General features: G+C 39.9%; 2 protein-coding genes across 4 annotated transcripts in view; both read left to right on the forward strand.

Moving 5' to 3' along the window:
- The window catches only part of PRKN (parkin RBR E3 ubiquitin protein ligase), a 705198-nt gene extending 703434 nt beyond the window's left edge, over window positions 1–1764 (forward strand). Inside the window, exon 12 of the mRNA XM_050316170.1 lies at window positions 489–1764. Coding sequence (XP_050172127.1) covers window positions 489–598 — 110 coding nt within the window. The 3' untranslated portion in view covers window positions 599–1764. The remainder of the gene's footprint in view (window positions 1–488) is intronic.
- A 6896-nt stretch (window positions 1765–8660) lies between these two features.
- Window positions 8661–21195, forward strand: part of AGPAT4 (1-acylglycerol-3-phosphate O-acyltransferase 4) — an 89596-nt gene continuing 77061 nt past the window's right edge. Inside the window, exons 1-4 of one of the 3 annotated variants that reach the window (XM_050316174.1) lie at window positions 8661–8692; window positions 12764–12851; window positions 14643–15053; window positions 17026–20149. The gene's annotated coding sequence lies outside the window, so the exon portion shown is untranslated. Of the gene's footprint in view, window positions 8693–12763; window positions 12852–13272; window positions 15054–17025; window positions 20150–21195 lie in introns of those variants that run through there. The other 2 variants (XM_050316171.1, XM_050316172.1) reach the window with 2 other exon arrangements.

Below are 21195 nucleotides of genomic sequence, written 5' to 3' on the forward strand. Positions count from 1 at the left end.
AAACCAACCTAAATTACTAATGTAATTTTGATATAATTAGCAGTCAGCCACTAAAGTCTGTATCTCCTGATTTATTCTCTGCAAATCTTACAGTTGTTGAATACAAATGAAAAAAAGAATATAATTTTATTTATTTCCTGGCTCACAGCTGGACTAGCATAGAGTAACCTTGAAGAGTCACCTCCATGACTGCTTTGAGAGGCCATAGACTCATTCTTTTCCCTCTCCCTAGCACAGTCTTTTCTAATTTCTTCCTACTCCTGCAGTCCCTAAAGTAAGATCAGCATATTACAGCCCAACAAAATAGGGAGTAGCAGGTTTTAGAAAGCCCAGGGAAATATTCTTCAGGTTTGTACTTTTCTTTTATAAAATATTTTGCTTAGTTGGTAAACGAATGCCTAAGAAATTTGATTTTAACGCTCTTAATAGTTGATTAACATCTCTAAGCGTTTGCCAAGTACCTAAGCCATTCCATTGCTATTTTGCAGGTGGCTGCATGCACATGAAATGTCCTCGCCCTCAGTGCAGATTTGAGTGGTGCTGGAACTGTGGCCTGGAGTGGAACAGAACCTGCATGGGAGATCACTGGTTTGACTAGTGGTGCTGAGGGCAGCCTGTGTTACTGCTGCTGCTAAAGCTTTCATTGGGCCAATTCTGAACTCCTTGCTTGAGCAAAATTTGCAGAGGTTTCAGGGACACAGGGTTCAGAAGTTGGCCTAGTTTATAGGTTTTTTGCTTTCTTGCATATAATCATACCAAAATCACATTGAAGTTATGCCAAGGGATTTAAGTCGACCAAGTAAAAAGAGTAATTGTTTTAATGGACAGACTTGCTCAGTGTGGTACAAAGAGAGGTAAAGTGCAACTTTCTGAGCTCGTGCAGTCTGTCATCATGGAGAGCAGACAGGGTTACCATGAGGAACTTTACTTGACATTTACAGTCAGGAATCCATAACTCTTGCAAGAGGGAGGAGCCTGCCCTGTGTGTGTGTGAGTGTGTGAGCATTAAGAAGAGTAGAGGATGCATCATCTGCTTTTTTCTTTGACCACTTCTTTGCTCATTCAGCACAAATTTTGATTTTGAGGCAGTGTTTCTTAACAGCTTTTTTGGCAAAGGGAAGATTGTGGCTCTTAAGTGTTTTCTCAGGGTTTCTTCCTAGCAGGCTTTCTGTAGGGATTGGTTTTGCTTTCAAACCAAATTCTCATAGAAACATCCAGCTTTATGCTGTACTTGGGCTTGTGTATTTGTGAGATGCAACACGGAACCTACCTACCTACTCATTATAGACTTTGTTACAATGGGAAGATTAGCTAAGAATGCAGTTTCAGCTCTATCCGTGACTGTTGCTTACAGTGGTGACTGGATCCAATTAAGAGTTGTGCAAGCTAAACTCACAGGGCTTCATTTTTCCTGTACTTACGGAATACTTTGGACATGGGAAAGTGAGGCAGGAGAACACTTCTCAGGGCTGTTCTCTATGAGCATTCTCCTAAATGGTATTAGAATATGGCTATAATTCTGAAAATACGTTTGCTGCTCTAACAGTGTGGGGCACAGGGACACCCTCATTTTACAACATTAACACAGTTAAGTTTAATAGCATTTCCAAGCCTGAACAATTTTACTGTTTGTGATCTTTACATTGCTGTCTTATTCTGAAATGAAGTTCGTAATGTCCACATCCAACATGCCATGTAAGGATCTGCACAATTTAGTTTTGGGAAAAAAAAACGCACAATAAATAAAGTGGTAAAAATTTTAAACTCTTATTTCTTTTTTTCATTTGAATACAAAAGTAAGTGAGTACAAAGATATTGGGTGGGTCATGCATTGCCTCAAAAGATTAAAACTCCCAGCTGAGAGGCTAGCCCTTTGATTAAAACATAATGTTAGCACAAAATAAATGCCACAGCCATGGTCTTCTTTTATCAAGTTTGAACTAATATTTTGTATGGCATGACTGTAGAGTCCTGAAAATATGGGTGTGCCTCATATCATTACAGAGCAAAAACCCTGAGGTATTAAAAAAATCCAAGGGTCACTACAAAAATGTCCAATTGCTAAAAGCAGCGGAGTACTCATCTATCTAAACTGGAAGAGACATTAAAAGTCTGAGGAAACAAGGGAATGAGGGCACAAGGTACCAAAAAATGAGAGAGTGAGCTGGCAGAATTAAGAAAATGAGAAAGAAAGTGACAAAAAGAAGGCAATGGATGTTTCCTAAAGGTAATTTTCCTGTGAAAATTTCCTGTGACACTGGTGAACTAAAATTTATGCAGAAGTAGCTACATTGAAGTGTAGGGATGCAATTGAATGGTGCAATGTAGCTCATTTAGGTACATTATCTTAATGGGGATATTTTACTATGAGCTCTGAATATCTCATTGTTTGATTTCCTGTACCTGGGTCTATTTTATAATTTATATGGCTTGTTGCCAACAGGCTAGGAAGTAAGTCACAATGCTTAATTTTACTTTGATCATGTGTTATATGGGAATTCATCACTATATTTCATATTCAAAAACATTCAGAATAAAAGAAAACTGAATCTCTTTCCCTTTTTTTTTTTTTTAGTGTCTTTCTTATAGAGGAAGAAGAAGTTATTGTCTATAAGGAAGCTTCACTGAGTTAGAGCCTGCCCTAATAAGTTAATGTTTTAATTGTTACATAGAAACGTGATTTATGCCTCTGGATCAAGATCCACTGAAGTCAATCAGCTCCTGTATTTGATTGATCCTGAAGATCAGCTCCTGTATTTCTTTCTGCCCTGGGAAGGGCAGGACAGGCATGAGTCATAGGGCTAGAATAGAAACATCTCTTTTTTGCAAGAATTTGTAAGAGAATGGGATTATGAGCATTCATCTAAGATGTAAGCAAGGACAGGAAAGGAGAATAAAGAAAGGAGTTCCAGCATTGACTCAAGATTATCTACTTTTAGAGGCTGACTTTAAAGGCCCTTATCACATAGGGTTCCTTCACACAGTCCAAATTTACACTTTGCCAAAAACAAATGTATATTCTGCAGATTTTAATAGCACATGTCCTGATCTTCTCTGTGTCAGTGCATACACACACAAAGTTTGAGATGGTACAGGCTGTAAATCTGATTTCTCTTTACTCTAAGATTCTCATAATTTCCACATTTAAAGGGCATGAAAAATCAGGATTAATGCTCTGCTGACACTGTATGAATGCTGGAATTCCTATAGAAATGTGTTAATTGGATATGAAATGCTTGCTGCCATTTATGAAGCCAGCCTTGGCAAATGCTTCCTCTAGGTTGGGACACGCATCTCTGGAAGTGGTCCTGGGCAGCCACGGAGGGTAATGAAGAAAACCAGGACTCAAGCAGAAAAACAGAAGGAAACCAACCTGAGGGCATAAGCAGATGGAAAGTTTTCAAGAACTTGTAGGTTCATGTTCTCTACTAGCAATACACATGACATTCATCTGTATGTTCTAAGGTGATTTATTATGGTGATATAAAGCAAAAAAAAGAAGTCTATCTTTTTATCAAGATTTGCCTTTATTAATTGAATTCTCTTACCTTAAACATTCTTCATCTTTCAGATTAAAACAATTACTGACTTGTTCTTGGTATTGCAATCCAGGATCCTTTAGTGTGTGTTAAATGGTTTAAGTACAGGATGTATGCTGCAATATTCAATAATTATTATCATTATAATAATTCAGCTCTATAACAACAAGGAAAATCTCTAATACTTAATTCCAGCTGGCAGTGAAATCCAAATACCAAGTCGTTTAAGAAGAAAATACATAGCAGCTTGGTTTCTTCAAGAAAAAGTGTATCTCAGAGCTCAGAGTAAATAATACTTCAGGAGCTGTGATTTTGACTAAAATACCATTTACACATCTGCCTTCTCTCATCGCAAAATGCAAGCCAAATTATTTCATTTTAAAATGAATGCTTTAAAAAAATCAGTAAATGGCATTCCAGAAGAAACATTATGTCACTTTTGGGAAATAAAAACTCAAGAGAAACAAGTGCTGCGCAATACAACTGCTCACCACCCACCAACCAATAGCCAGCCCCACCCCAAGCAGTGACTGAACCCTCCCAGCCAACTCCCCACAGTTTATATACTGAGCATGATGTTCTATAGTATGGAATGTCCCTTTGGCCAGTTCAGGTCAGCTGTCCTGGCCATGCTCCCTCCCTCCCAGCTTCCTATGTACTTCCTGGCTGGCAGAGCATGAGAAACTGAAAATTCTTGACTTAAGCACTATTTAGCAAAAACTGGAACACCAATGCGTTATCAACATTATTCTCATACTAAATCCAAACATACAGCACTGTACCAGCTACTAGGAAAAAAAATAATCCCAGCTGAAAACAGGACATATGGTGATGGCTGATGTAGAGAAACCCAACACAGAGTTAGAGCAGTAGCAGTAGCTCTTAACAACTAGGTTTTGTTTCCAGGCAGTAAAATTCTCATGCTTCTTTCAGTTCTTCATTAAGCAACAGAAAAGCCTGAAGAAAAACCAGACAAAAGTTTCCAGGAAATGGAAACCCTATGTCCATTTGTTCCTGATGGTCCTTCAACAGCCTCACTCAGATATATCTGACAGCACAGCATTGACAGCAATTTAACAAGAAGAGAAAAATATACTACTTCCCATTTAATCTGACTCAATTACAGTTTTTAAGGAAATATTTCTATCTCTAATTAGTAAATTTAGAAAAGCACTTCTCCCTTTTTTTTTTAACGTGTTTGGATACTGATTCCCATTATGTTTATTTGTGTACGTGTTTTATGAGTTTGCCCGTGTGGTTCCCCCTGTGTATCACCTACTGGTTTTCAGCTGTGTGTGCCTCCTCTTCAGACAGTTTAATGCTCTAGAAGTTTGCAGCTTGATTGTCCAGGAACTACTATAGGACATGCACTGAATAGGCTCTTCTCATATTCTGGGTAAGTATGTGCAAACCAGAAAAAATATAAATGCCTTTAAGAAGCAGTAGGGTAGGCACGTTGAGAGAAGTTCATTTAATCATACAGAGAATAATATTTAATGTAGTGGTTTGTGTATCTGTAGAAAGATTTTTTTTTTTAGAAATCAGATCATATGCGATTTAATTTTTCTTCATTATTATTAATAGCACACTTTTCTTTGCTTTTAATTTGTTTTTCTTGTCTGTGTCTCCATTTTTCTGAATAATGGAGTAATGATTCTATGCCAGCAGATAAAATATGCAGCAAGACATCACCTGTTACATTACTTTTTGGCTTTTATCCCTAGAATGCTTGAGGAATTCACATAATCTGTGTTGGCAGGTCAGTGCCATTATCTGTATTCTACAGTCAAGAAATTTTACTCCAGAGAACACAGCCAGACTACATGGAGGCAACAGCTCAAATGCACATCGTCCCTTTCCTCACAACTGGAGAAATCTGGTTGCACCGAAGTGGAGGCCACCTGCGCACTGGGATGGTGATGACACAGGCTAAGGGAAGCAGGAAGCAAGTTTGAAGTTTAAGGTCCAGAGGACAACAGTGTGACATTAGGGACACAAAGTAATAATTTTTTAAAAGGTAGGATTTTCTGTGACCTAAAGAGGAGTGATCTAACCTGACATCATTTACAACCACTGGGAATTTTACTGCTGGCTTCACTGGGGAAAGGCTAATTTAGAGACTTTGAAAACACCACTTACTTCAACATTTTAGCAGTGCATAGGAGATCTCCGGGAGAATTTTATGTCCCAGTTTCTTCTTTGTTTCTTTGTTAATTGAATATGTCATCTACAAAACACATTCATGCCCACTCTCTCCACCTTGTTTTAGTGCAAACTAATAATCCATCAAGCAGTGATGTCACACTTGCTTTAAAAACCTTTAGTTAAGTACCATCTGAAGCAACAGACTGTACACTTATTCTTACTTGGTCCATGATTGTATTGTCTGCTTCATAAAGAGTAATCCTGACAGCCTGCCAATTACAGCTTCTGGTTATCAGGCCAAAAACTGGTTGGATGAAGACCTTAAGTAATGATCAAAAGGTAGTGCTAAAACGGAAAGCAGCAATCAGTACAGTGAAATAGTATTCAGATACTTCTTCTGTTGGGGCAAATATGTTTTTCTTGGTATGGATGCTAAATGCTCCTGAACAGGTCCAACCAACTGAGTCTGTTTATGCCTGGAAGCTAAACCTGGAAAGCCTCGCACTGTGCTTTTCCAAAGTAAAGAGATGAAAATATGGTACAAGGGTTTGAAATTTTTTATAAATAGCTGAAGTCCATGTGTTCCACAGCTGACAGAGTTAAAATCCAGAAAAAACACAGTACCTCACTAAACTACACTGACATTTCTCAAGTGCCCAATAAAACAAGAAATGCCAGGTTTTCTTTTTTTTTTTTTTTTTTATCTACTTCTTAAAGGCCAGAATGACTGTGATATTTACATTAAACTCAGTCAGTTAATGAAGCTGAAATCAATTCTGATTCAAGCTTCCAAGTTTTAGTGGTGATATAACTGAATCTAACATTTTACCAAAATGTTACTCAAGCTTTGCTTAGCAAATATTAAGGTGCTTATTCTCTGATCACTCAGGCCCTTATTTTATTTCAAAAGTACAATAATCAAGGCTATTCCTATTGCATCATTCTGTCGGATTTTACAGAAAGCAAACAGAGGCTTCCAGCCGGTGCTAGCAATAAGGTCCTGTGTGGTAGGATATCTCCTCCTGAACTAGTGATCTCTTCTCAGTGACATTTACTGTGCACAAATTAAAAACAATCAGTGGCATTTCATTTTCAGTCCTCTTTAATGTGAGAGCTTCAGGGTAGAACTGAATAAATAAAAATATAAAGCCAAGTCTACACCACAGAAGGCCTACTTTTCTAGCTGTTCCAGTACAGCTGTACCACAGACCTACATGATAAAAGTACACCACCTTGATAGACCACTACATTATACAAAATTAGCTGTAGATCCGCAAATTTACATATTTATGTATGCCATTATATTGGACCAATTTTTTTAAGGTTTCTGTCAGTCTAGAAACTCATAAACCCCTTCCCTCCTCAGGAAGAGCTCATTTTAATCCATCTTTGCAATGGGTGATGGCTGGGGAAGTCCAACTGCTCACACATCAACTGGGTAAGCTGGGATGTAGATTGCTGTCATACTTGGAGCTTGATATTTGTAAGCACTCAGCTTCCACTTGAGAACCCAAAAAGGGCCAGGTAGTCAAAGGTCATCATCAGGTGTACTTTTAAAAAAATACCTTCTTTCAATGTCTAAGCAAAGGTAGGGCACATACATAAAACAGAACAGTTGAAACTTTCTGATGCTGAATGCTGAGCAGTATGGAAAAATCTGACCCAGAGAAACTTTAAATCAATACATTTTCTTCTTCATAAACCAGAAAAGTCCATGATCCAGAGCCCTTTGTAATGACTGCACCCAGCATCGCTTTTCTGTTATGTTTCCAGCAAACAGGATAAACATCATAGTATTTTGCTAGTTACGTTTATTGAGACATATGTTATAGATTGTAAAAGGCCTTAGTGGAGCTTTAGCAAGTCTCAGATAAGTGTTGTATACTTATGTAGCACTGCTTGGTCCAAAGAAAAATCATGTTTCTTACTGCTTCACCCCACTGTGGAAGAGAGCAATATTTTTACAAGTAGTTAAGCCTTGACAGATAAGATGATCTTATGAGGTCCCTTCATACATGTTCCTACAGCATTGTGTTCACCTACTCCCAAATGCAAATTCCAACTTTGAGAACTATTCAATGAATTATTTAATTGCTCACAGGAAGAAAGAGAGATCCAGAAACCTTTCCTATTAATGCAGTTACTGTCTTGGATCCAGCAGCTTTCTTTGCTAGTCAATGCCATTACCAGACAGGTCTTTACACCAGGAGGTTTTTCTGATACTTAACACTACCTAATTTCTTTACTTTTGAAGCTGTTAAGATCTCAGAATTAGAAAGGACTTATGGTTTGTTGTGTCCATCCTACGATCACAGGTACCTTGTCAGGTAAGTCTAGTCTTCCCACGAATTTACAGAGTGCCATGGCAAGCAATTTTTAAGTCCTATTTGCTTCCATGGTAAAGCAATTCTGTAATATGATTCCAGATGCTAAGGATGAGAAACCTTTTCATGCCAAGGTATTAATGGTCACCTTATAATTATTTATCATTATATCAATATCATTTGTAAGTTTAATGTTTTTGTTTTCCTGTTTATGTTTCCTGTTCCCTTTGTTCCTTGATTGCGTGGAGAAGACAGCAAGCATATTTCCACTTCACTTGTTTTATTAGGCTTAATAGGTCAAGGTTAAAAGCTTGAATAAACATTTCTCTAAACATCCTAGAATCAAGAATAAGTGATGGACTTTGGCATACGATGGCAGGCGTGGTTGCTCCACTGCCTTCTGCAGCGTTCATGCCTCCATGTTTCTAGTGGAACCACTCCTGACCGTCCCAGATCACAACACACTGTTCGCAGAGATGTCATGCTAGCAATTCATAATCATCCTACAACTGTCTGTCTCACCCAAAAGCTTCTTCACCTCGTTTCCAAATGATGCTCTTCTGATTTATGAGGTGTTTACCCTTTCTTTCTGACTAAATTTTTCTTAGTTTCTGCATTTATACAGTTCTAGATGGCTGCTGCTGTGCATCTCAGGATACAGACAAGTTACTGCAAAGTGAGCTAGTAAGCATCCTTTGGTAATCACCCCTACATATATTTGTATTCTGTTAAAAATGTTTTTTCCACATGCTACAAGAACATTTTTTTTTACTACTTTAGAGTACTATAAATCTGCTACGTTCAATGAATCTGGATTTGAATACCTCCAGTGTTGCAACTTATTTAATTGTTTGCCAAACATGTTTCAGTTCTTTATCCACTGAGGTTTATGTATACTGCTATTGGTAGAAATCACGTAGATGTAGAGTAATGTTGACCCTGTCCAGCAATTAAATACCCACCCGAATGCTCGATCCCACACCCAGCAGGATGAGGGAGAGAGTAGGAAGAGAAAAAGCAAGAAAAAACGCTCATGTGTCAAGATAAAGACAGTTTAATAACTGAAGGTATGAAAAAAAGTAATAATAGCGATACAAAAGCAATCACTCACCACCTCCCACAAGCAGATGGATGCTCAGCCAGTCTCTGAGCAATGCCTACTTTAGAAAGACAACCTCCCAGGTTTTATTGATGGGCATGATGTTAAATGGCTTGGAATACTGACTTGGTCAATTCAGGCCAACTACCCTAGCTGTGTCTCCTCCCAGCCTCCTGCCCACCCCTGACCTACTCACAGGGAAAAATAGAAAGAGTGGGAAAAACAGAAAGCCTCAATGCTGTGCAAGCTCTGTTCAGCGTAAGCTAAAACACTTGTGTGTCATCAACACTGTTTTAGTCCCAAATCCAAAATACAGCACCATACTGGCTGCTGTGAGGAAAACTAGGTCTGTACCAGCCAGATCCAGAACAAAGAGTTTGCTTTACACTGGCTGGTAGAGGATACTGCTACACATGTGGTCATGGCACCTTGCATCACCTCCCGCCTTGGGTCCCTTACAGCTCGGATGCCTAATAAGGGTTGAACTAATTATTAAGACTTTTCTTCCTCAGTGAGAATATTAACAGGTTTTCTGTACTTTTATAAATTTGGTACCTTTGAGATCTCTTTGACCTGGCAAAACCTGGTTGAAATTGCCTAACTTTGAAAAGCTTCTGTGGGAGGACTGACAGACAGCTGCACAGAGACAAATGGGGACAGCAAGGAAGGTAGGCCAAAACCCAGATAGCTACATGAAATTCTCACTGAGATACTGGGGAGTGTGAAGTAAAGTCAGAGAGATGAAGCTAAGGAAGCTAAATAGACTCATTTTGTCATTAAATGATGGTTACACAAAGCATTAAGCATTCCTGCCCAGTCTTAATTTCTGCTATAAATTGAGATCAGAAGTTCCCTATTACCTTAAGGGGAAAATTATTGCATAAATTTGGATAGGTGGCTGTGATAAATGGATTATTGTACACCCACCCCACTGCCTCTTTTGGGGCTGTACAGGAAGTACGAAGAAGTTTGGTGGATTCAGCCCAAAAGCTGGGCCTTGTCCTGTGGTGTTATGGAGTGATGTTTCTACTGACTCTGTCTCATGGGGAGAATAAGGTTGGCATTAATTAAAACACATCAGTGATGAAAATGATAGAAATTATCTGAATCATTTTCACCAAGTGTATGTCTGTTTCTGTCTTGACTAAAGATGAAATTTGAAGCAACCACACTCCTAACTGGGATATGTCTGTTAAATATCTTGAGTTGGTGGGACAACACCAGCAGCAGCCTGCCTGCATTAGCTACTATTTGAGTATCACCAGGACACAGGCAGCCACACCTCCCAGCTCACCAGGGAGAACATTCAAGGCACAGCTGACTACAGTCAAACTGTTTTCTGTACTGGCACTAGCCCAGTGATACATGGATTATAGAATCAACTTTCTCACTCCATGCCGCTTCAAAGTATGTAACAGGGGAGAGATGAGAGAAGGAAAAGCATAAAGGTGGCTTTCAGTGATCTTCAGTCTGACAGATTCGAGGCTGGGCCCATTTATCAGCAAGGAGGGAATAGAAAGAGTTTCCAGAGGGGATTGCAACAGCTTTTTATCAGTAAGTGCCAGTGTTTGAAATACTGCCACATAATCACATCCATGTATTATCCTATTTAGGTGCTTTGCCTGATGCCCCCGAGGACAGGGTTGGTCCTCCTGGCTGCCAGGGTATTGTTGACTCATATTCAACCTGCCATCAACCAGGACCCCCAGGTCCCTTTCCATGGCACTGCTTTCCAGCATCTCATTCCCCAGTCCATCTGTATGCCCAGGGTTGCCCCATTCCAGGTGCAGAATCCAGCACTTTCACTTGTTGAATTTCATGTGGTTGGTGATTGCCCAGTGCTATAATTTGTTGAGGTGTCTCTGCAGGGCCTCCCTGCCTTTGAGGGAGTCAACAGCTCCTCCCAGTTTTGTATCATCTGCAAACTTGCTTAGTATCCCTTCCAGTCCTGTGTTCAAGTAATTTATGAAGATGTTGAAGAGCACAGGGCCTAAGATGGAGCCCTGTGGAACCCCACTGGTGACAAGTCACCCAGCTGATGTCACCCCATTCACTGTTACCCTCTGTGCTCCACCTGTGAGCCAATTGCTCACCCACCACATGATAGGAAGGAATAAAAAAAGCCTCCTAAATGCTTTTACAGGATTCTTTTTATTTTTTTTTCCCAGAAAGAAAACCAAACCAAACCAAACCACTTCTTCACTGGTCAGGAAATTATTTTAAAATATATACAACATTTTAGCAAATGGCAGCCCCACCATGTAAGTGGCTTCAGTGCACCCACTTTGCAGACAGCAATGGCTTATCATAAGCCATTTCTCCAAAACAGGCTTTAATGTTTCTGGACACCTTAAGACTTCCATACTCTGAGAGCAAACACAATAATATTAAAATCTTCTCATATAGCTATAGATCGTGTACAGTTCAATCATGTCCTACTTTAGTGAGAAAGGAAAAGTAAGCTTTTTATGTACAACTTTTTCTCTGTGGTACTTCCTAGTTACAGTCATTGTGAATCTTGAATTGCAAAGTTCATAAATGGTGGTACCAGACGCCTGCTGAACTACTACAAGTACAGGAATAACACTTCAGTCATAATTCATTCTTTGAATCAACAGAGTTGATGTCTTTGCATCAACAATGAACATTTTTATAAACACGTCAACCAACATGGGAAATTAAGAACATTGGAATTTGCATTCTGACCTTCATCTGATGACTTGCAATGGCTCGAGCAAAATGCATTAATGTGTATTTGCAGAAACCTCTGGCGGAATTATTGTGACAAAATATCTCCTTCTAAATTACTGAGGAGCAAGAGTTGCTCCAAATATTATTCCGTATTTTTCATTTAATAGCATTAAAAAAAAAAAAAGCAAACAAACCAACCCTAGTAGATACTTTTGCTTAGGTTTTAGCTTCTTATTACCTTAAATAAACAAAACAAGCACATTGTAATTTCACCAAGAACTGAGTCTTGAAGAGTGAGCAGTGGGAGGAAATTTCAGTTTGAAAGCTGAGAATTGTCTCGGGTTGTAAATCATTGGAAGAGCTTTGCTATAAAGGAAAGTATTATGCATGCTTTTTCTTTTTCCTGTCAAAATCTCTTAGATCTGGACTCTGTAGTTTTCACTAATAACACTACTAGCTATTATATCTAAGGGACAATGTTTTGACCCTGTACACACAAATGGCTGGGTTATCAAATGTCCTGTATTACAGCAGAGAGGAAGCTGTTAAGTAGGATGATAAAACAGTTTTATCATCTTTCCTCTGCTGCTGTTCAGGCTGCCTCTGTATACTTCATTCTCTGCCAGTCAGGAGTGCTGGGCATTACGACTGAAAGAAGCTGCACACTAAGATTTATGTGACTAGACACTGTACAAAAGGTAATGGAAAAACTGCACTTGCAGAACAATATCTGGACTTAATGACACACCCCTCTCTCACTGACAATCCAGATTCCTTCTGCTTGAACTTGATATTAAGTTCATTCTACATCTCTCTGGTTAGAACCTAACTCATTCCAGATGATGACTATCATGTTCCTACACACTTTTTTGTGCAAGGGAGGAGAATGGGGGGGGGGGCATTTAGAAGAAGCACAAATGTGCTGACTGTAAATAAGGCCTAAATTCTCTTTCCTTTTTCTGAAGAACAGTACCAGTAATCATGAAGGAAGTTACTTGCCACTTATGGTAACAATGGCAGGATCAGACTCATACCCCGGGCCTCTATTCACGGGTAAGTTGTGAAAAGAGACTTGAACGCTATCACAGTCAGTACCATTAGAAACGCCCATGAGGGTTTAAACAACACGCAGTAAATACTAGCTTGTCTTGCTGCCACAAATATTGCACGAGGATGATAAAACAGTTTTAAATAACTCCTCATTAAATGAGGCTTGTTTGGTCTTTGCCCTGAACATGGGACAGTGTCTGTGGAAAAAGGACTGGACAGCCATATAAACTGAAACCTACATAACATATGAAGACCCATAGATGAGGCAGTAAATCTGTAAAGGCCGTTTTAATTCTGCCATTTCCATCTTTGAATGGTTGACTTTGCAATATACTTTTTGCTGTTTATGGGTGTGTGTAGCATATCAATCCACACTGAAACAGTGCATTAAAGCGCTTAATAGTTCTACAAAGTCTGAAATGTCACGCTGTACCCCCATTTTGTTACTCAGACTCATTTCAAGATCTGTTGCACATCTGTGCCCTCTCCTTAGGAGAAGAGTTAACTGTGGGAAGTCAGTCACTGTACCTTCCATACCTTTCTGCATAGATCCGATGTCAGCAAGGACCTTGGCAAACATCCTCTGAAGAATTTTGCTGAAGTGGCTGAAGACACTTCCATGCCTGTCTGCCCTTCTTCTGTTACTTGCCTTATTCCAATGAACAGTTAGCATAGATCACCTTCAGGGGTGATTTTGTTGAAAATTTGTCCTATGCCTTGGAGCAGTTAAGACACAGGCACATGTTGCTCCTTTGTTTTCTATAGGATTAATAACCCAAGAGGGTAGGAAGGACAGCTATGAGACCAATAACCTTTGAAAATACCCCTGTGAGATTTGCCAGAGTCTGTCTGCTGAAAGGCTCCCCAGCTACAATGGCAAAGGCACAGTTAAAAGGCCACACTCTCCTCTAGTGTAAACCAGTATCTAGTGTCATGGAAGCTCATGGCCTGATAAATATTCAGCCACCAGAAGGCAAGGTTCCCTACACTCTATACTGAACAGATGCATGTCAGGCCAGTCCAAAGCTTCCTCTCTACAGAGCTGCAGGTCCATCCCATTCCCACCTGCCCCAAGTCATCCCCCAAGGAGCTGCCACAACCTTCCCAAAAGTGATTTGCAGTCATTCAGGTAGTGAGCTGAACATAACATTAAAGAATTCTGCTCTTGTTTAATTAAGACAATGCAATCAATTGGTCCATAAATACTTAGGGATCTTCTTAATAATTCTATTTTTATCACCTTGAGTGCCAGATGTGGTAGTGTAAGGTAATCATCACTGATATTTGAATTCAGGGAAGTTTTAGCCTATTGTGTTTTCGCTCATTAGCATTTGCTCCCTGGTAACTCACTGCCTCTGCCATTATTGTGCTGGCTCCTATTTTCTGCTAGCATTCAAAGCATTTTCTTTAAATTACTTTAAAAATAATGATGGTCATGCTTCCAAAAATACTCTTAATAACCAGCTTCTAGGCACAATTTTAGGATACAGGAAACTAAAAGGAAAAGGAGAAACAAACTTGAATTGCTTTTAAGTAAAAAAAATTGACCAAGAAGGTTTTCCAGAACTACTTTCTTGTCAGAAAAGGCATCTGGTCTATTTGTTTGCCTTCATTTCCTAATTCAGAAATGGCCTTTGGATTCCCCAAAATATTTAGAATAAAATAGTTTGTCTATAAAATTAAACAACTTCTGCTATCGAAGCCTGTCATTTGTTGCCCCCATTTAGCTGTGGAATAGTATTAGCAATATTTTAGCTGTTCTTACAAAGCCTTATTGTGCTTCATATTGTCTAGCATTATAGCAGAAGACTGTTCACACTCTTAAGGTGTCGTGATCCAGATGGCTGGTATTTCCTCCCTCCTACCTCACTTCTGTGAACTGTAGTGTTGTAACAGCCACAGTCAACGGGCAAGTTACTCTCAGAGATGCATCATGTTTCCACAAGGTCCTATTCCATTAACAGAAGAGCTGAAACTCAATGGCAAAATCGACAAAATGCTACGGAAGCAGCTGGACTCCTCCAGTTGTGATACACAGTGATTCAGCACAGGAGCCCAGGAGCTGCTTTTGGCTGTTGGATGAAGCATACCACTCTGTGCAGAAGCCTATACCATGAGCTTGTGCAAACATCACTTGGGTTTTTTTCACATGATGGAGATTCCTGAACATGCAGGGAATTGCTATTTGAAAGTCCATGTGTCTTGGTAAGTGAATGTAACACTGACTGCAAGATCCTTACACTGCACTAAACTGAGCGTTGGCAAAAACCCTTGCCTTTGTAGAGGCTTTAATAATTTCAAGTGGATTTGTGGAAAGTCCTCCAGGCACAGCTCATTGCAGGAGGGAGGGTCCACTTAGGATTGCAATTATTTGACCCATGCAAATGCATCGGATTTGGTTTTAGAGTTAATTTCTTTGCCTAAATAAGGTATTTGAAATAAGATAGAAGAAAAGCATTTCCTACCTGCCAGGTAGAAAACTTTCCCTCTGGCAAAAGACTTTTTAAACAGTTGTCATGATGATATCACACTGCCTGATGTAGGTCTTGGAACAGTGCTAGTATGAGGTGGAGATTTTTCAGCCATGGGTTTTGGCATTCTGTCTTTGTTGAAAAAAACCCCAATTTTATTTATTTATTTATTTGTTTGTTTGTGATTCCCCTTGTGAAGAAAAAGGGACAGGAAAATAAGACATCAGGACATAAGAGGCATTTCCAGTGTATAAACAAACTCAGACTACGAGGTCACATGTCTCAAATGCTGCAAGTCACTGGGGGTGGCAAAAAGAAATGCTTAGGGAACCAGCTGCAGCCCTTTGTCTCCAAGGAGCAGCTGTTGATGAGATGCTCTTATTAATGAAATGGGATTGCTCAGTGCTGTCGAGTTACTGCAGTTGGTGTAGCCAATTCTGATTCATGCTACCATTAGGGATACCATGCCTAGGAGGCAGCAGGGTTTGTTGTTTACATTGATTCAAAAAAGGCGTGAAAAGCAGTAGATTCGGAATGCTTACATAGACTGTCTTGTAGCTGAATTGCCAGGTGACTGACTGACAGTGGTTTCCAGGACCACTGATTTGTTAGCCATCTGGGAGTTGATGAGTAAGAAATTATATTAGCTATGATATTCAGATTGGGGAAAAAATATTAATTAGTGTAGTTTGTAGGATTAATAACATACTGCTAGCATGGAAGTGAGCATACAAATAAAATACTGTCAAATCACTCTGAGAATGGTTGTGCTAAACCTGCTTCAAACAGCTGTGGCTGAGCTCAAGATCTGGTAAGGATATGGGCTCACCAGGCTGTGTGTGTGCACAAGCCTTTCTTTGCTAACATTAGTGGATTGAGGTCGGGGCACCTCAACTCCTGTGACAAATGACAGTAGGAAGACACTGAAGATTCCCTGCCAAGGAAGAGATGCCTTCTAACAGCAATCCATCTCCTTTAGTGCATGAGTTTTTAACACATGGCACAAAAATTATCTGACATGTACTGCACTCAGCTTTGGTACTTCTATAAAACGACATTGTTGAGGTTTTATGCCTTCTTCTAAAACAAATACATGCCTAGTTAAGCAATTCTGATGCTGAGCTCTAAAGTTGGTCTTTCTCAGAAAACAGTCCACTATATGTATTGTATCTGAGAGTTTTTTCATGAGGGACTTGTGAAGCAGGCAGCCCTCTGATAAGGTCTCACTTAGCAACTGTTCTAAAGTGCCACCTTAGTATCTTAATACCAGGTTTAGGTGGTCATCTCCTGGAGGTTCATCCCTCCAGGACCAAATGGGAGTATTGCTCAGTTTCTAGCTGAGCCATTCGGGCATTTAGCCATAAGGTTACTTAGCATAGCTTCCTACTGGAGAGGTATTTGGAGCAGGGCGTTTGCTTCAGGTTTGTATTAAATTGGTGACAAGGGACCCAGCAGTTTCAGCCAATGCAACACTCAAGGAACTTGAGGATTGTTTTCAGGACAGCCTGCCAATGGTTTGTAAGAGGTTGCTAATTACTGTCTACTGCAGTGATTTTTCCAAAGGAAGTGGATTGCAATTGCAAATTCACAATTGCATTTTCACATAGACCACAAAGGAGTTGTCTGAATAAACAGACTTTGATTTTCCACCATCTTTTGCTGGATTCAGACTGCTAACTAGCTCCATGCTGTTGTCATATCCCTAGCTATCTCCCTGCACCCAGGCTTGCTTTTCACAGAATCGAAGAATAGAAGGGAAGAAGATACCATGGGGCAGCTTGTGCCATGAAGCCAAGATGGATCCTGGGCTGCATGCAAAGAAGCATGGCCAGCAGGTTTTCTACTCCACTCTCATGAGACCTCACCTGGAGTACTGCATCCAGCTCTGGTGTCTCAACATAGGAATGATGTGGACCTGTTGGAGCAAGTCCAGAGGAGGTCTACTGAGATGAACAGAGGGCTGGAGCACCTCTTCTATGAAGACAGGCTGAGAGAGCTGGGTTTGTTCAGCCTGCAGAAGAGAAGGATCCAGGGAGACTTCACGAGATGGGGAGGGACTTTTTAAAACAGCATGTAGTGATAGGACAAGGGGGAATGGCCTTGAGCTGAAAGAGGGTAGGTTTAGCTTAGACATTAGGAAGAAATTCCTTACTCAGAGGGTAGTGAGGCACTGGAACTGGTTGCCCAGAGAAGCTATGCATGCCCCATCCCTGGAAATGTTAAAGGCCAGGTTGGATGGGGCTTTGAGCAACTTGGTCTAGTGGAAGGTGTCCCTGCTTATGGCAGGGGGGCTGGAACTGGATGATCCTAAAGGTCCCTTTCAACTCAAACCATTCTATGATTCTGTGATGGACAGGCTGATTTCTAGAGCACACAGAGAATCAGGGCCCTCATAGTACTGGGGGCTGCTGTGATTTGTGCTGGCGGTCACACTCAGGACTGAGGTGGACAAGAGTACAGACATCACAGAGGAGCAGCTGGAGGCAAAAGCAAGCTCTCACAGAAATGGCCTGATCTTTTGTGTCTGATAGTGATTATGGAGAGGCTCGGCCATGGCACAGTGGCTGGCACTGTTTTGGAAAGGGTAAAGGTGTGGCATTATCACCTAGTTTGCTCCTACCAAAATGTATCCCTGGATTACATGCCTTTCTTACATCTCTGGCAAATCCTTTCAACCTTTGCCCGGTGGACAGGCTGCAGGACAGCAGGGCACGATACAGAACTGGAACCAAACTTGTATAAAATACCATGGTTAGGATTCACAGGTAAATAATTAGTAGATGCCAGCAAGGCACACAGAAAATCTTTCACAATGGGGCAATCTCACTTCTGAAAGTATAACATCACTCTTCTTTTCATTGCATACTGCCTGAAGAGCATTGTGGTGTTTGAAATAGCCAACAACTGCTGCCCAGGGATGATCAGGTATCTTCATGAGATTTTCAGCTATTTTACGTAAAAACACTTCTGTTTTAAGGTTTTCATGCTCACTTAAGAGTTTTACATTCAAGAACTATTTTCATTTTCATTGGAAGTTAGTAATTTTCTTGATACAGTGTCCTTATTCAATAGACAGTTTTGGAGCTGTGTCTGCATCCACTGAAATCAATGAAATGCCACTGGGATCAAGATCAGGCCAAACCATAGAAAACGAAGAACTAAGACTTGTCTCCTATTGTGACATTGGAAATATGTAGGTTCCCTAAAACCAGTGCTTCAGTGGGGAAGAAAGGTCAACGGGAAGAAATTAGAGGAAATATAGTGTTCTACATGCTTTTCACACAGGACACAGATTTGCTCTATTTAGTGTGATAAATCAGTCTAAATGTAAAGTGTACTGTATTTTTTCAGTCGTATCACAGATATTTGACAGCCCAAGGCAAAAACCAATACAAATACCCACTATATAAAGACTGTTGCATAGTAATTATATCCTAGCACCCAAACCAGGGTTTATCCCATAATTTTCTTGGGAAATAGACAGCTCCCTTTATCCCATCAGATACAGCTGTTTTTACAAAAGCAGCACATAGGAAAACACGGGATAGAGACTGCTACAGCTGATCAAGATGAGAGTTGAGTCCTGGCTCGTGTTTCCAGTATGGACAGTGTGGTGCAAGGTTAGTGACAGAAGCTGCAGCAGGTCACATGTTCTTCAATAAGCATTGTGTAAGAATGAGTATTTTGCCTTAGAAAAAAATTAGAAGTTTTTTTTTTTTAAATTACCTTTCCAATTCTGTGTGACTGAACAAACAGATAATCAAACACTAACTTCAGTGGAAATTTGTCAATGGAACTAGAGCTGCTCACTGGTAGAATAAAAATTAATGCTTTAAATGTGGCTTAAAGCTGCTATCTTTTTGGGCAGGGTGAGGATGCAGCCATTCACAGGGTGAGGACACTGCTACAGAGTTCGTAATGAGCTACATCAAGCAGAACAACTTATTTCAGGGATTGCCTTTTTACGTACGTTTGTAAAAGTTCAAAATGGCAGGCTTACATAGCTCATCTCCACACATTATTGCAATATAAAGCACCCTTGTCCTCATCATACTAACGCAGCTATTTCCTCTTCTAGGTGAGGGAATGTACATATACAAGCAGAAAGAGTGATATATATGTATACAAGCAAAAAGATCTCACTGATTGTGAGATTTGTTTCCAACTGTAAATATCTGTGTAACTGCACATGCAGATTAGGTATTGCCCTTGAAGACTTGGAGAGCAGCCAAAGGGCTGCTTACGTGATGTAAACAGAGTTATGCATAAGCAGCATCTGTTTTTACAGGGTCTGTGCTACTCCAGCTTCCAAGTTGTTCAGACCAAGATTTTCTTTTGCAGTTTCTTATCTAAGTTATCTTGCAGTTTCCCGATTGCCCTCTTAATAACCCTTACCTCTGCAGCTCTAAAGTGATCTTTCCTCTAAGATCTTATAGGAATTTTAGCCACGCACACCCAAGACTATGCCAGTAACAGATGTTGCATCTCTACATTTCCAAGGTGCCATTGAAGCCCTCACTGTTTAGTCACTCTCTGAACTGTGTTTGATGTGAGCTGCAAGATTTCCTCCTCCCAAAGGGTAGGTGTTTGTATGTGTGTGAATGTGTGTGAATGCATTTCTGTTTCTGTGTGTCTAAAATATCTGCTCTGCCACCTGCACATATAGGTATTTCTGAAGCCAGTCACCTGCATCACCAAGTTTGAGCCTGAAGTGGTCCACCCAGAAGTCTTCATTTTAATCAAGCTTTAAGAAAACAAGAAAAGCAAAACTTTGGCATTTGTATTAGATATGTGTGCAAAGAGAAACAAAGGGTCCTCTTCTCCTCATAGGTAGGCTCAAGTTGAATACTTAAACCAGCTGTAGAAATAATATTTGCATGCGTATAAGGAGTATTTATTTTGTGGATGTCAGCAGATGTGAAAATATTTGGTCTAATTCTGCAGAGAGCAATTTGGAAAACATTTTGCATGGTAGGATCCTTGATATTTATTAAAGGAATAGTATTCTTTAAAAATTATAAATGCAACATAATTGATCAGTAGTCATGGACTTGTTGCAGAAAATAAAGCATGCTGAAAGAATAAATATTTTAAAAGATATGTTTTTTGTTATCTCAGCCAGTATTCTTTCTGTATGTACTAGTCTTTGTAAAGGGTCAGATTGGACAGTCTGGATGTTAATTTCTGTAATGCATCTCACGTAGTTCTTTTGCTAATGCCTATTCAATTAAAGAATGAGTCTATCCTAAAATTAACTGTGGCCCCAGGGATTTAGTTTTAACAGGATGGTTCCATTTGTGGGTACTGTGTGGCTTCTGTGCAAGGAAGTGGGGTTTTCTGTATGAAAGCAGTGGATCCACTGTACAGCTGAAGTAGGGGAGAAGATGGCAGGTGTCATAGTTAGGGTTAGTCCACCCTAGAAAAACTGGCCCAGAAAAATTATTAACCAGGCTATGAGTGTGATTTTCAATGCCACTCTGCCAATGGCCTATTTAAGCTGATACACCTGCATCCATGATAGGATTTCTGTCATTACAACAATGCATTGCATCAGTACCTTTCATTTTTTGTTTCCGTATTTAAATAAACTGTCAGTGTATATTAACCTCTGGACATATATTTTCATCTGGTTTCCTAGAGGAAAAAAAAATTGTGCAGTCATGCTGTATGCAACAGTCCTTATAAAAATTCCTGACCTTGTTAGCTGATTTTAATCAATCCTCAAAAAGCAGCAGAGATCTCAGACACAATTACTTTCCCACAGTTTTCATAAAGATGGATAAGCCAAGTACAGGAAAGGCTTCCTGTTTATTGCCTGCATGGAGGGACAGCCTGCAGTTCAGCCTTTATTACACTCAGCCTACACAGAAGAGGAC

The sequence above is a fragment of the Myiozetetes cayanensis genome, unplaced genomic scaffold, assembly GCF_022539395.1.
Source record: "Myiozetetes cayanensis isolate MyiCay16 unplaced genomic scaffold, myiCay2020 scf2-11, whole genome shotgun sequence".
NCBI lineage: Eukaryota > Metazoa > Chordata > Aves > Passeriformes > Tyrannidae > Myiozetetes > Myiozetetes cayanensis.